The sequence below is a fragment of the Oncorhynchus mykiss genome, chromosome 16 (assembly GCF_057628025.1).
Source record: "Oncorhynchus mykiss isolate SJ-2025 chromosome 16, ASM5762802v1, whole genome shotgun sequence".
Lineage (NCBI taxonomy): Eukaryota > Metazoa > Chordata > Actinopteri > Salmoniformes > Salmonidae > Oncorhynchus > Oncorhynchus mykiss.
The window spans coordinates 76,507,085-76,522,500 of NC_143037.1; the positions used below are offsets into that span (position 1 = coordinate 76,507,085).

Below are 15,416 nucleotides of genomic sequence, written 5' to 3' on the forward strand. Positions count from 1 at the left end.
ACTTTCCAGTGCTCTGTACTGAAATAGATGTTAAGCTCTGCAAGCAGACAACTGAAATTGAAATGGACAACAACCACAAGCTCTATGGATTCATTTCAATCTTCGCTTGTCTTTCACTTATAAAAAATAAAGACATTTTCTCTTAGTGTTTCTAGACTAACTCACCAGCCAGAGTGTTTTTCCATCAGGGACCTGGACGGTCAGGAAGATCTCGTTGTCCGTCACGTCCAGAATGATCTGGTTCTCCGAGATCAGAACGCTACGGCAACCGTAACCATGGGGACAGAAGGAGGCGTTGGCATGGCCTGGAGGATGGAGATTACAAAAAGATTACAAAAGATTGAAATTCAACTGTGAAAATATTTAAATTTAACTGTCAAAAGATTCAAATTCAACTGTCAAAATATTTAAATTTATCTGTCAAAAGATTCAAATTCAACTGTCAAAATATTTAAATTTATCTGTCAAAAGATTCAAATTCAACTGTCAAAAGATAATTGTGATTTTCTGACTTTTCCTGCGTTCTGTATTTTGCTCATTTAAGGACTTGATCACAATCTTTTAACAGCGATAGTATAACTATTGATATAGAGAGATATTCACCTTGCCAGATGCGTCCACCGTTGATGAAGACCTGGACAGGGTAGGTGGGGTGGAGGGGCTGGTGGTAGTGGAGGATGAACACGTAACGACCCAGAGTTTGGACACGACCAGAGTACACTGCTGCATTCTGGAGGGCAGGAAGACAGAACCATCATGACCGCGTGACATTGGAATCGTTCCGCAGAAAACTATTAGTGAATTGGATTTTATTGTGTGACTGTCAACGAATACTTCAATAACATCCAATGTGAGGTCTTTCTAGAACATAGGTTCTCAACCTTAGTAGATCTCCTGTAAAAAAATAAAAATAAAGACAAAATAAAATGTCGTAGACCAGGTACCTGAATGAAATGATGAAGGATTACCTGAGCGGAATCAAGGCGGACATGGTCCACGTCATCCGCTGCGGTGGGAGGACGGTCTCCGCTGGCCCAGGGAATGGTGTCGGCTGGACCCACAGGGGGGTCAGCAGGGGAGGCCAGGACAGGCTCCTGGACAGATGACCCTTGACCTTCCTTCAACACCAGCGAATCAGAGGGGGTCTGGAACCTAGACGGGATACAGGACGAGCTGGATTGGGAGAGGAAGAGGAAGAGAGGAGGAGGGAGGGAGAGGGTAGAGGAGTGAAGGAGGAGAGGGGAAGAGGAGAGGAGAGGAGGGAGGGGGTAGAGAAAGAGGAGGTAGAGAGAGGAGAGGAGAGGTGGAGTGAGGGAGGGAGGAGAAGGGAAGAGGAGAGGAAGGACAGCAGAGGAGGAAGAGGAGAGGAGGAAGAGGAGAGGAGATGAGAGGAGAGAGGGGAGGGGAGGAGAGAGGAGAGGAGAGGGAAGAGGAGGTAGCGAGAGGAAGGGAGGGGGTAGGAGGAGTGAGGGAGGAGAGGGGAAGAGAAAATTAAATAGTGGATAATAGTTAATGTAAGTATGTAGCACCTGGGGACTTGGATCAGGAGTTCAGTGATTGGTCGGACTCCACAACATATTACGTCTTCAGAGCCTGAATCCCTTCTGTCTGGTTACCTGTCAGGTGAGAAGGGTCTGTCTGGTTACCTGTCAGGTGAGAATGGTCTGTCTGGTTACCTGTCAGGTGAGAAGGGTCTGTCTGGTTACCTGTCAGGTGAGAAGGGTCTGTCTGGTTACCGGCCAGGTGAGAAGGGTCTGTCTGGTTACCTGTCAGGTGAGAAGGGTCTGTCTGGTTACCTGTCAGGTGAGAAGGGTCTGTCTGGTTACCTGTCAGGTGAGAAGTGTCTGTCTGGTTACCTGTCAGGTGAGAAGGGTCTGTCTGGTTACCGGCCAGGTGAGAAGGGTCTGTCTGGTTGCCTGTCAGGTGAGAAGGGTCTGTCTGGTTACCTGTCAGGTGAGAAGGGTCTGTCTGGTTACCTGTCAGGTGAGAACAGTCCATGTGTGCTGATGCAGTGGACTTTAGTCTCCAGGTAGTCCATGATAAACTGCTCCCGGGGAACCAGGTACACTTTGTGCTGGAGGAAAGATCACCAAAAGTTTCAATCCCACAAAAAAAACCTAGTACTCACTCTGTCTTCCCACAGAAACTTCTCCATCCAGTGTCTGTCTGCCAGGAGAAACTTCTCCATCCAGTGTCTGTCTGCCAGCTAGTTTTCTAGACTAGTTTAAGGATACTAAAGTTATCACATTTCACATTGGATTTAATTAACTACAAAAAAAAGTTAAGACGTGTTTTGAATTCTGGTGTTGCTGCACACACAAGTTTGTTAGCTAGCTAGCTCTGGTCCAGGACATTGAGCTAGCCTCAGTGTTGAGCCCAGGGCATTGAGCTAGCCTCGGTGTTGAGTCCAGGGCATTGAGATAGCCTCGGTGTTGAGTCCAGGGCATTGAGCTAGCCTCAGTGTTGAGCCCAGGGCATTGAGCTAGCCTCGGTGTTGAGCCCAGGGATTTTAGATAGCCTTGGTGTTGAGCCCAGGGCATTGAGCTAGCCTCGGTGTTGAGCCCAGGGATTTTAGCTAGCCTCGGTGTTGAGCCCAGGGCATTGAGCTAGCCTCGGTGTTGAGCCCAGGGATTTTAGCTAGCCTCGGTGTTGAGCCCAGGGTATTGAGCTAGCCTCGGTGTTGAGCCCAGGGATTTTAGCTAGCCTCGGTGTTGAGCCGAACACTTGGATGTTCCTCCACATTAGCCGCTCCTCCGTAGGTCTCTAGCTGGTATATAATGATAGAATTCAGTGAAGTAATGATATACCTACTAATAACCGAAACATTATAACGCATTATAACACACATTATAACACATTATAACTCATTATAACACATTATAACACATTATAACACATTATAACATATTATTATAACACATGAATGAGTTAAATGTATTCGAACCGGTTCAGAACTTTATTACTCTGGTAGGAAGAGTGGAACGGACCCTCCAAAAAATGGTGGTTCTGTTCAGAATGAAATGAAACTGATTAGCTGTTTCGACCCCTCTGCTCCCATTCACGATCCGAAAGTCAAACGATGGCTGTGTCCCAATAATCTCTCCTTTTCCCCCTGAAGTATGCACTCGTTCACTATTCCTCACCAAGTTATAAGTTGTTTGGTGTAGGGATAAAGGGACTTTCCACATATCAGGGATTTATTTTCAGGACACTTCAGGAGAAAAGAGAGAGACCCGTCTTCTGCTCTGTGTTTGACCGTATCGTGTTCAACCTCTTACCAGGAAGAAACTGGCTCTGTCAGCAATCAGTTGGACCTCAGCATCAGTGGACAGGGTGAAGACAGCCACACGGTTCATCTCATCGATGGTCACCACCCGACACAGGAAACTACACACAGACGAGAGAGAGAGAGAGAGAGAGAGAGAGAGAGAGAGAGAGAGAGAGAGAGAGAGAGAGAGAGAGAGAGAGAGAGAGAGAGAGAGAGGGAGGGAGGGAGAGAGAGAGAGAGAGAGAGAGAGAGAGAGAGAGAGAGGGGAGAGAGAGAGAGACAGAGAGAGGAGAGAGAGAGAGACAGAGAGAGGAGAGAGAGAGAGAGAGAGAGAGAGAGAGAGAGAGAGAGAGAGAGAGAGGAGAGAGAGAGAGGAGAGAGAGATATGAGAGATCAGTCAAGCTACACATTGAGAATAGATAACATCCGTTCATGAAACACCAATGGCAGCCAGTAGTATTTTTTGATAGCAACAACTAGTCTGTATACAAAATGACACATAGGGCCTCTGCAAACACACACACACACCTGTATTTGCAGGGCAGCACCGTGACGTGGTGCTGGTGTGTCCTTCCGCCAGGTGTGTTGACGGACACAGAGATGGTCTGTGGTGCTTCCTCCTCACTGGCGTATTCTAGCACCAGCACATAGTCCCCGGGACGGGGCACACGACTATGCATCTGGACATTTAGCTGAGAGAGGAGAGACAGTCAGTGTTAACCCAGCTATGCATCTGGACATTTAGCTGAGAGAGGAGAGACAGTCAGTGTTAACCCAGCTATGCATCTGGACATTTAGCTGGGACAGGACAGAGGAGACGTGTTTTTTACAGTCAGTGTTCTGTCATTTCACTTACGTACACCGTCAAATGCACGGCCACACTTACAACCAGGCTCTCTCTCTTTCTCACACACGACACGGCACGCGCGCGCACGCACACACACACACAAACACACACACACACACACACACACACACACACACACACGCGCACGCACGCACAACCCTCTCCCGTTTATACTGACATCGCTACCGCTGCAGACGGCCATGTCGGGGTGGCGAGGGGTGATCCTCTCCTGGTGACAGGGTCTGGGCAGGTGGTTGTCGAACCGGCAGCTGGCATCGTTACCAGAGATGGAGGGGAACCCATCCAGAGACAGATACTTGTAGATCAGACAGCTATCAGGGAGAGACACAGAGAGACAGGTAGTTTATCAGACAGCTATCAGGGAGAGACACAGAGAGACAGGTTAGTTCTACTTTAGTAATACCACAGGATCCAATTACACAGTGTATCTAACAGCAATATTTAACCTATCATTTATCTTCGCGTCATTCAAGAGTGAGCCTCGACTGGGAAGAGTAATCTCCTTATAAGTATTTCTACAGAGGGAAGAAGCCAACGTCCACGTCAACCACTTACTTATGGCTGGCACCTGGCGCCGCGCCGTAGGAGCACGGCTCAGTCACTTTGGTCTGCAGCACGGGGGCCTCATAGAACGCACTGGGCAGGAGCACCAGATAGTCCTGTACAACAACAGGATGTTATTAACGAAGGCGTATGTTACAGATTACAGCACACCTCCATTTAAATCCCATACATCATTATGGCGTGTTAAATTGACCGTCACGGAGACACAGGGGGGTGAAAAAAATAATCCTTTCTGTCTCTAATGGAAAAAAAACGATTCAAACGTTCTAACATAAATGGACTATGGTTCTGCTGCCTGCAACACATACAGTATATAACATACACACGGTTCTCACCAGCAGTATGCCCTCGGCCTCAATGACCACGGTCCAGGTACCAGGGTTCAGAACAAACGGCTCCACAAAGTTATTCTGGGGCACGTTGACAAAGGTAGGTTCTGAGCTGGGGGCAAACACGATCTGTTTGGACTGTTCTGAGCCTGGGAGAGAGGAGAAGGAGAAAGAGAGAGAGAGAGAGAGAGAGAGAGTGAGAGAGAGAGAGAGAGGGAGAGAGAGAGAGACAGAGAGAGGGAGAGAGAGAGACAGAGAGAGAGAGAGAGAGAGAGAGAGACAGAGAGAGAGAAACAGAGAGAGTCATGAAACAGAGAGAGAGAGAGGGAGAGGTTGATTGAGGTCCAGACGCAGAGATGAATTAAATTAAATTAAAATCAAATCACTTTATATTTCCTCTGAGGGAACTCCTTATATGGAGTGGTTTATTAGAGAATAGGAAAATCTGTAGACTTATCAAGAGAGCATGAAGTACATACAGTACTTTAAATCCACTCAGTAAATACAGTACTGTAAATCCACACTCAGAAAATACAGTACTGTAGATCCACTCAGTAAATACAGTACTGTAGATCCACACTCAGTAAATACATTACTGTAAATCCACACTCAGAAAATACAGTACTGTAGATCCACTCAGTAAATACAGTACTGTAGATCCACACTCAGTAAATACAGTACTGTAAATCCACACTCAGTAAATACAGTACTGTAGATCCACTCAGTAAATACAGTACTGTAAATCCACACTCAGTAAATACAGTACTGTAGATCCACTCAGTAAATACAGTACTGAAGGAGGAGGAAGAGGAAGAGGAGGAGGAAGGGGGGAGGAGGAGGAGGAGTAGAGGTGGAGGAGGAGGAGGAATAGAGGTGGAGGAGGAGGAGGAGGAGGAGGAAGAGGAGGAGGGGAGGGAGTAGAGGTGGAGGAGGAGGAGGAAGAGGAGGGGGAAGGGGAAGAGGAGGAGAAGGGGAGGATGAAGAGGAGGAGGATGGGGAGTAGAGGTGAAGGAGGATGAGGAGGAGGAAGAGGAGGGGGAGGAGAAGCGTGAGGAAGAGGAGGGGAAAGAGGTATAGCAAAAGATAAGGTCTGAGTTAAAAAAAAACTGTGATAGTATAGGAGGTTAGAGGACTATGGGGTTTGGGAGGTTGAGGGGTCAGAGGTCAGGATTTTCAGTTCCTCAGAAACCCTTGAACCGCGACAGGAAGTTCACCCACAGCCAGCTCTAAACCCTGCCTCTACATGCCAATACCAACCAATCACCAGCTGCCTCTGGGAGAGGCCACTATGACCATCCATGAGGAGAAGAGAGCGAGGGGAGGAAGAGCGAAAAGAGAGCAGCATAATTGGAAGAGAAAGAGGAGGAGAGGCTGGGGAGAGGAAGGCTGTGTCCCATTGGACCTTTTCCCCATATAGTGCACTAAGGGTAGGATAGTACAGAGTCTTACACTTACAGTTACCGCACATGAAGTTCTTCCCGTCTTCCAGGACGGACACCCTGCCCCTCATGTCCAGGCCACCCCGATTCACGTAGCGCAAGACTATTTGGAACAGGTCCGGAGAGCTGACCGAGACTTGAACCACCACCTTGGACTGGGGGGATGACACGTAGGGGTGGGGGGCAGGGAGGAGGAAAAGAGATGGAGAGGTGGGAGGGGAGAGGGTAGGGAGGGTGAGGAGAGGGGAGAGGGTGGGGAGGAGGGGAGGGAGGGGAGGGGAGGGAGGGGAGAGAGGGGAGGGAGGAGTAAGAAGAGGGTAGGGAGGGTGAGGAAAGGGGAGAGGGTGGGGAGGAGGGGAGGGAGGGGAGGGGAGGGAGGGGAGGGAGGGGAGGGGGGAGTAAGAAGAGGGCAGGGAGGAGGAAAAGAGATGGAGAGGTGGGAGGGGAGAGAGTAGGGAGGGTGAGGAGAGGGGAGAGGGTGGGGAGGAGGGGAGGGAGGGGAGGGGAGAGAGGGGAGGGAGGGGAGGGGGGAGTAAGAAGAGGGTAGGGAGGGTGAGGAAAGGGGAGAGGGTGGGGAGGAGGGGAGGGAGGGGAGGGGAGGGAGGGGAGAGAGGGGAGGGAGAAGAGGGGAGAGGAGGAGAGGGGAGGGCAAAACGAAGGGATAGAGAGGGAAGAAAGCAAACCACTAGTTAATACAACACCAGCACCACTCCATAATACCACACCAGCACCACTCCATAATACCACACCAGCACCACTCCATAATACCACACCAACACCACTCCTTAATAACACACACCACCACTACTTAATACCACACCAGCACCAATCCTTAATACCACACCACCACCACTCCTTAATACCACACCAGCACCACTCCATAATACCACACCACCACCACTCCTTAATACCACACCAGCACCACTCCATCATACCACACCAACACCACTCCTTAATACCACACCAGCACCACTCCTTAATACCACACCAACACCACTCCTTAATACCACACCAACACCACTCCTTAATACCACACCAACACCACTCCTTAATACCACACCAGCACCACTCCATAATACCACACAAACACCACTCCTTAATATCACACCAGCACCACTCCTTAATACCACACCAACACCACTCCTTAATACCACACCAACACCACTCCTTAATACCACACCAGCACCACTCCTTAATACCACACCAGCACCACTCCTTAATACCACACCAACACCACTCCTTAATACCACACCACCACCAGCACCACTCCTTAATACCACACCACCACCACTCCTTAATACCACACCAGCACCACTCCTTAATACCACACCAGCACCACTCCTTAATACCACACCACCAGCACCACTCCTTAATACCACACCACCACCACTCCTTAATACCACACCAGCACCACTCCTTAATACCACACCACCACCAGCACCACTCCTTAATACCACACCAGCACCACTCCTTAATACCACACCAGCACCACTCCTTAATACCACACCACCACCACTCCTTAATACCACACCAGCACCACTCCTTAATACCACACCACCACCAGCACCACTCCTTAATACCACACCACCACCACTCCTTAATACCACACCAGCACCACTCCTTAATACCACACCACCACCACTCCTTAATACCACACCAGCACCACTCCTAAATACCACACCAGCACCACTCCTTAATACCACACCACCACCACTCCTTAATACCACACCAGCACCACTCCTAAATACCACACCAGCACCACTCCTTAATACCACACCACCAGCACCACTCCTTAATACCACACCACCACCACTCCTTAATACCACACCAGCACCACTCCTTAATACCACACCACCACCAGCACCACTCCTTAATACCACACCACCACCACTCCTTAATACCACACCAGCACCACTCCTTAATACCACACCACCACCACTCCTTAATACCACACCAGCACCACTCCTTAATACCACACCACCACCAGCACCACTCCTTAATACCACACCACCACCACTCCTTAATACCACACCAGCACCACTCCTTAACACCACACCACCACCACTCCTTAATACCACACCAGCACCACTCCTAAATACCACACCAGCACCACTCCTAAATACCACACCACCACCACTCCTTAATACCACACCAGCACCACTCCTAAATACCACACCAGCACCACTCCTTAATACCACACCACCACCACTCCTAAATACCACACCAGCACCACTCCTTAATACCACACCACCAGCACCACTCCTTAATACCATACCACCACCACTGCAGCCAAAGCCAACCATAAAGCCCCATAGAGATGAAAAGAGGCCACACATCCGCTCTGCCATTGAAGACTTCTGCGACAGCATCGGCAGCAACCAGTGAAGGCTTTATTTTAAAGTATCTATTTCTTGTTGCGTTATTCTTACTGTTACCTGCAGTGCTGGGATGTCTGTTATCTTAATATTTCAACCCCTTTTTTCTCCTCAATTTCAATCTTGTCGGCAAAGGTCGAGTCAAGGTCGAACCCTGGTCTGTAGTGACGCCTCAATACTGCGATGCAATGCCTTAGACTGCTGTGATACAGCCTGGGATCAAACCCTGGTCTGTAGTGACGCCTCAATACTGCGATGCAATGCCTTAGACCGCTGTGATACAGCCTGGGATCGAACCCTGGTCTGTAGTGACGCCTCAATACTGCGATGCAATGCCTTAGACCGCTGTGATACAGCCTGGGATCGAACCCTGGTCTGTAGTGACGCCTCAATACTGCGATGCAATGCCTTAGACCGCTGTGATACAGCCTGGGATCGAACCCTGGTCTGTAGTGACGCCTCAATACTGCGATGCAATGCCTTAGACCGCTGTGATACAGCCTGGGATTGAACCCTGGTCTGGAGTGACGCCTCAATACTGCGACGCAATGCCTTAGACGGCTGTGATACAGCCTGGATCGAACCCTGGTCTGTAGTGACGCCTCAGTACTGCGACGCAATGCCTTAGACCGCTGTGATACAGCCTGGGATCGAACCCTGGTCTGTAGTTACACCTCAATACTGCGATGCAATGCCTTAGACCGCTGTGATACAGCCTGGGATCGAACCCTGGTCTGTAGTGACGCCTCAATACTGCGACGCAATGCCTTAGACCGCTGTGATACAGCCTGGGATCGAACCCTGGTCTGTAGTGACGCCTCAATACTGCGACGCAATGCATTAGACCGCTGTGATACAGCCTGGGATCAAACCCTGGTCTGTAGTGACGCCTACAGACCAGGGTTCGCAAAACCGGAGGCCCTGGGATGTTTTTCTAAGGAGTATAATTCATTGGCTGATCCCTCCGGTGGGATTCCTACTTAACCCACAGGAAGTCCCACCCAGTTGACCATAAATGGTGATAGCCTTCAATGGCGCTGCCCATGTTAAAACGGGCTTTGTGACTCACGTGTGCCCTCTAACCATCTCTATGCCTAGCACACACCTCTCCCGCCCACTCCATAAAACACACAGGGAGCACCACAATGCAAACACGCTAGCTTCCGTCATCAATCACCCAAGCATAAAGCAAGCTGTCCTCCTAAAGCTATACTACAGGGACACTATACCTAAAACGTCGACCTATTGAACCTTGAGACTTATTCAGAAGAATAAGTTATGGTTGCAAATGCAAAAAAAAGGGGGTTTAGAATGACTGAGGTTTAAGTTGACCGCAGAATTGAACACACGTTGTAGTGAAGACAATTCATTAGTCATGAATATAACAGAGAACACACAGAGAGGATGTCTATGATAACATAGCAACTCCTTCCCCGGGGGGGGAACGAATTCAGTTACTACTACTAACAAATAAAACTACACATCACTTAAAAAAACATAATAACAGCTGTGTGTGAGATCTAAGACAGTGGAAAGGGAGGACAGAGCCACAGAGATATAGGCTATATGTGCTAGGTATTAATATACATGTGGTATAGAGGACTCACCTGAATGGAGGACATCTGAGCGTACCCTCTCCAGCTGAACCCTTCAAACTCCAGGGGGTTGTAGCCGAAGCGCACCGGCCGCCCGTCCAGCGTGGTACCCTCCTCTATCTCAAACTTCAGGTGGTGCAGGTCTGGAAAGTAGTGGTCTGGACGAGGCCTTGAAAGGAGAGACGGAATGCTGGTTTAAAAAAATATATATATAATTTACGTTTAAAATAATATTTTCAGTAAATGAAAATAGAAAGCCTCCTATTGGGTATCGTATGTTTCTCGGGGGTTAATAAAGCTTTCGGGGAAAAAAAAGTGATCAGGAAATGACAATGGGACTCTTCTTCTTTTTTCTATCTGTGATGCAAACAGACACACCCCTTTTTCACTCACATGTTACACTTGGATCCCTCCACGTTGGGTCTGCAACGACATCTCCCGGTCCTCTCCCCACAGGACTGACCCACTGATCCTCCAATGTCACACTGACAGCCTGCAACACACACACCAACACATCTAGAGGACTTGATATACTGCTGTACAACATTTATAGTTTATTAAAAAAAATGTATAGTACACCAGACTGGTGTTATTGTAACAGAGGAGATTTGGAATTCGCCCTCTCGAGGTATCTCTGCTTGAGACACGTAAAGCCCAACTTTTGCCCCCGAACCATGAGGATGTTCTCTTGATCTAATGGTTAAGATGTTGGGTTGGCGAGCGGTACTAGGACCCCTGGGTTACTTGGACCCCTGGGGGTACCTAGCCTATCCACAGGGGGTACCTAGGATCCCTGGGGGTACTTGGCCTATCCACAGGGGGTACCTAGGATCCCTGGGGGTACTTGGCCTATCCACAGGGGGTACTAGGATCCCTGTGGGTACCTAGCCTATCCACAGGGGGTACTAGGATCCCTGGGGGTACCTAGCCTATCCACAGGGGTACTAGGATCCCTGGGGGTACTTGGCCTATCCACAGGGGGTACTAGGATCCCTGGGGGTACCTAGCCAATCCACAGAGGGTACTAGAGAAGACTCATGAGACCATAGGCCTACTGGTAGATTGTACAAGAGGGGCTACTTCAGGGGTCTTCTGGACAGAGCAACATTCAGTTGGTGGGACAGTAGTCGAAGGGTTACCTTGACAGCCGAAGAAGCTGCCACTCTGCAGGTTGAAGTATCCGTCTTTACACACAGAGCAGGTGCCACTGCACACGTTGGGTTTACAGTGACATTGGCCGTTGTTCTGATGGAGCCCGAGAAAAAGAAAAAAACTTTTAAAGATCCGTTGAATTGAAACAAGTAGTGGTCTAATTTAACTGTATGTTCCATCTGTATCGTGACAGAACTCTACTGTAGCTAGCCAGTATTACTGGTCTAATTGAACTGTATGTTCCATCTGTATCGTGACATAACTCTACTGTAGCTAGCCAGTATTACTGGTCTAATTGAACTGTATGTTCCATCTGTACCGTGACAGAACTCTACTGTAGCTAGCCAGTATTACTGGTCTAATTGAACTGTATGTTCCATCTGTATCGTGACAGAACTCTACTGTAGCTAGCCAGTATTACTGGTCTAATTGAACTGTATGTTCCATCTGTATCGTGACAGAACTCTACTGTAGCTAGCCAGTATTACTGGCTGCTTCATGTCAAATAAATCAGTTGAATCGTTGAGAAAAAACCTTTTCACCTGAGCACACTCTGCCACACCGGCCACAGTCCCTTCAACGTTGCATTCACAGTCTGGGAGACGGAGGAACACACAGAAAATACAATGAATTTTTGTCATTCACTTCAGGAAGTAGTATAGGAAGTAGTAGAATCTACTGCTACCCAAACTGAATTTATCACGTTTGAAACAGGTCAACCCAAAGTCTACTACATAAATGATTCACAATAACAAGCACAATGTTTCCTTTTGATAAAACAGGAAGTGTAAAGATGTCTCCTTTTGATAAAACAGGAAGAGTAGATGTCTCCTTTAAAAAAATGTTTTTACCCCCTTTTCTCCCCAATTTCGTGGTGTCCAATTGTTAGTAATTACTATCTTGTCTCATCGCTACAACTCCCGTACGGGCTCGGGAGAGACGAAGGTCGAAAGTCATGCGTCCTCCAAAACACAGCCCAACAAAGCCGCACTGCTTCTTAACACAGCGCGCATCCAATCCGGAAGCCAGCCGCACCAATGTGTCGGAGGAAACACAGTGCACCTGGCAATCTTGGTTAGCATGCACTGCGCCCGGCCCGCCACAGGAGTCGCTAGTGCGCGATGAGACAAGGATATCCCTACCGGCCAAACCCTCCCTAACCCGGACGACGCTAGGCCAATTGTGCGTCGCCCCACGGACCTCCCGTCGCGGCCGGCTGCGACAGAGTCTGGGCACGAACCTAGAGTCTTTGGTTTGGCCCTGTCCGGGGGTGTCCTCGGATGGGGCCACAGTGTCTCCTGACCCCTCCTGTCTCAGCCTCCAGTATTTATGCTGCAGTAGTTTATGTGTCGGGGGGGCTAGGGTCAGTTTGTTATATCTGGAGTACTTCTCCTGTCCTATTCGATGTCCTGTGTGAATCTAAGTGTGCGTTCTCTAATTCTCTCCTTCTCTCTTTCTTTCTCTCTCTCGGAGGACCTGAGCCCTAGGACCATGCCCCAGGACTACCTGACATGATGACTCCTTGCTGTCCCCAGTCCACTTGGCCGTGCTGCTGCTCCAGTTTCAACTGTTCTGCCTTATTATTATTCGACCATGCTGGTCATTTATGAACATTTGAACATCTTGGCCATGTTCTGTTATAATCTCCACCCGGCACAGCCAGAAGAGGACTGGCCACCCCACATAGCCTGGTTCCTCTCTAGGTTTCTTCCTAGGTTTTGGCCTTTCTAGGGAGTTTTTCCTCGCCACCGTGCTTCTACACCTGCATTGCTTGCTGTTTGGGGTTTTAGGCTGGGTTTCTGTACAGCACTTTGAGATATCAGCTGATGTACGAAGGGCTATATAAATAAATTTGATTTGATTTGATATGATTTGGTGGCACAAGTAGACCACTGCGCCACCCGGGAGGCTAAAGATGTCTCCTTTTGATAAAACAGGAAGTGTACAGATGTCTCCTTTTTGATGAAACAGGAAGTGTACAGATGTCTCTTACTGGAACATCTGTAGACGGTGTCAGGTGACAGGTTCCAGAACAGAGGTTTACACCTGTCACAGGCCACACCCTCCACGTAAGGCTGACACTCACAGGAACCCTGTTAAAAACGTGTAGAGATGACTAAACAATGAACAACAGTACAGAATATATGTTGCATTTCGTTAAAACATATTTTATTAGAAACCGAACGAACCGTAGATGTAAGCTACTTACAACAGTTGGCAGGACCTCGTTCTGCACAGAGCCGGCTGGGTTGCATGTGCCAGCTGTTCAGGGGAGAAAGTAACCCATCGTTTAGTTTATCTCTTCGTCTCTTTAACTCTCTCTCTTTCTCTCTCTGGGACAATAAAGTAGAAACTTGAACTTGAAAGATTGAGATCAAGTTTAAGTTTAAGATCAAGATGGACTCTAAGTCTTACCTTGGCACATAGGGAATCCGTAGGTTCCAGAGCTGCAGGTGTCACACCTCTGTCCCACGACGTTGGGTAGACAGGTACACTGACCACTCACCTGGTCACAGCTACTGAACCTGGAGCCCTCAGCTGAGCACTGACAAGCTGAGGGAGGAGAGAGATATTAACACATTAGCATAGTAGCTGTGGAGCGAGATAGCCAGCTAGCATTTAGCTACATTCAGAAAACTTTTTAAAATTGAACCTTAATTTAACTAGGCAAGTCAGTTATGAACAAATTCTTATTTACAATGACGGCCTCCCGGGAACAGTGGGTTAATTGCCTTGTTCAGGGGCAGAACGACAGATTTTTAACCTTGTCAGCTCGGGGGATTCGATTTAGCAATCGTTCGGTTACTGGTCCAACGCTCTAACCACTAGGCTACCTGCTGCCTCTACACTCTAACCACTAGGCTACCGGCCGCCCCTACACTCTAACCACTAGGCTACCTGCCACCTCTACACTCTAACCACTAGGCTACCTGCCGCCTCTACTCTCTAACCACTAGGCTACCGGCCGCCCCTACACTCTAACCACTAGGCTACCTGCCACCTCTAAACTCTAACCACTTAGGCTACCTGCCGCCTCTACACTCTAACCACTTAGCCTACCTGCCACCTCTACACTCTAACCACTTAGGCTACCTGCCACCTCTACACTCTAACCACTAGGCTACGCTGCGTCCTCTACACTCTAACCACTAGGCTACCTGCCGCCTCTACTCTCTAACCACTAGGCTACCTGCCTCCTCTACACTCTAACCACTAGGCTACCTGCCGCCTCTACACTCTAACCACTAGGCTACCTGCCACCTCTACACTCTAACCACTAGGCTACCTGCCGCCTCTACTCTCTAACCACTAGGCTACCTGCCTAGGCTACCTGCCTACCTATAGAAAAAACACATAATGCAAAGGATCCAATGTTGGAGAGAAACGTCTTCATTAACATATTTATAAATAAGTGTACCGAGTTTTTTTAACATATTGAATCAATCTGATTTTAACAACCAATCAGGCTTTGAGATGTCGTTTGAACTCGGACAACTTACGCGTGCAGCTGGGGAAGCCGTAGAAACCAGGAGCACACTGGTCACAGGCGGTACCGCTGTAGTTGGGTCTGCAGTGGCAGTGACCCGACACACTGCAGCTGGAGCCCAGGGAGGTGCGAGGATCACAGGTGCACACTGGGTAAACAGGAAGTGACAACATCATGAGATCATGAAAGCATCAATTTAACAAATCTACAAATAATTAGGAGTTATTTAGGATTAAGTTACAGGATGATTCGTCTCCGACGGCAATGTAGTCTCAAACATCACCACCAAACGGTCTGGGTAGAGAGTTCGGCACCTCCACAAAATGTTTAATGTGTGGT

At 48.6% G+C, this 15,416-nt stretch overlaps 1 protein-coding gene across 3 annotated transcripts in view; it reads right to left on the reverse strand.

Moving 5' to 3' along the window:
- Positions 1 to 15,416, reverse strand: part of lama5 (laminin, alpha 5) — a 280,241-nt gene that overhangs the window by 132,666 nt on the left and 132,159 nt on the right. For all 3 annotated transcript variants that reach the window (XM_036947797.2, XM_090204017.1, XM_090204018.1), the window contains exons 15-32: positions 15,091 to 15,225; positions 14,006 to 14,143; positions 13,800 to 13,852; positions 13,584 to 13,683; positions 12,133 to 12,185; positions 11,578 to 11,683; positions 10,832 to 10,931; positions 10,451 to 10,607; positions 6,485 to 6,623; positions 5,036 to 5,178; positions 4,692 to 4,795; positions 4,294 to 4,447; positions 3,797 to 3,960; positions 3,279 to 3,387; positions 1,977 to 2,074; positions 969 to 1,173; positions 604 to 730; positions 166 to 305 (exon numbers count right to left, since the gene is read on the reverse strand). In XM_036947797.2, the coding sequence (XP_036803692.2) occupies positions 166 to 305; positions 604 to 730; positions 969 to 1,173; positions 1,977 to 2,074; positions 3,279 to 3,387; positions 3,797 to 3,960; positions 4,294 to 4,447; positions 4,692 to 4,795; positions 5,036 to 5,178; positions 6,485 to 6,623; positions 10,451 to 10,607; positions 10,832 to 10,931; positions 11,578 to 11,683; positions 12,133 to 12,185; positions 13,584 to 13,683; positions 13,800 to 13,852; positions 14,006 to 14,143; positions 15,091 to 15,225 (2,225 nt within the window). The remainder of the gene's footprint in view (positions 1 to 165; positions 306 to 603; positions 731 to 968; positions 1,174 to 1,976; positions 2,075 to 3,278; positions 3,388 to 3,796; positions 3,961 to 4,293; positions 4,448 to 4,691; positions 4,796 to 5,035; positions 5,179 to 6,484; positions 6,624 to 10,450; positions 10,608 to 10,831; positions 10,932 to 11,577; positions 11,684 to 12,132; positions 12,186 to 13,583; positions 13,684 to 13,799; positions 13,853 to 14,005; positions 14,144 to 15,090; positions 15,226 to 15,416) is intronic.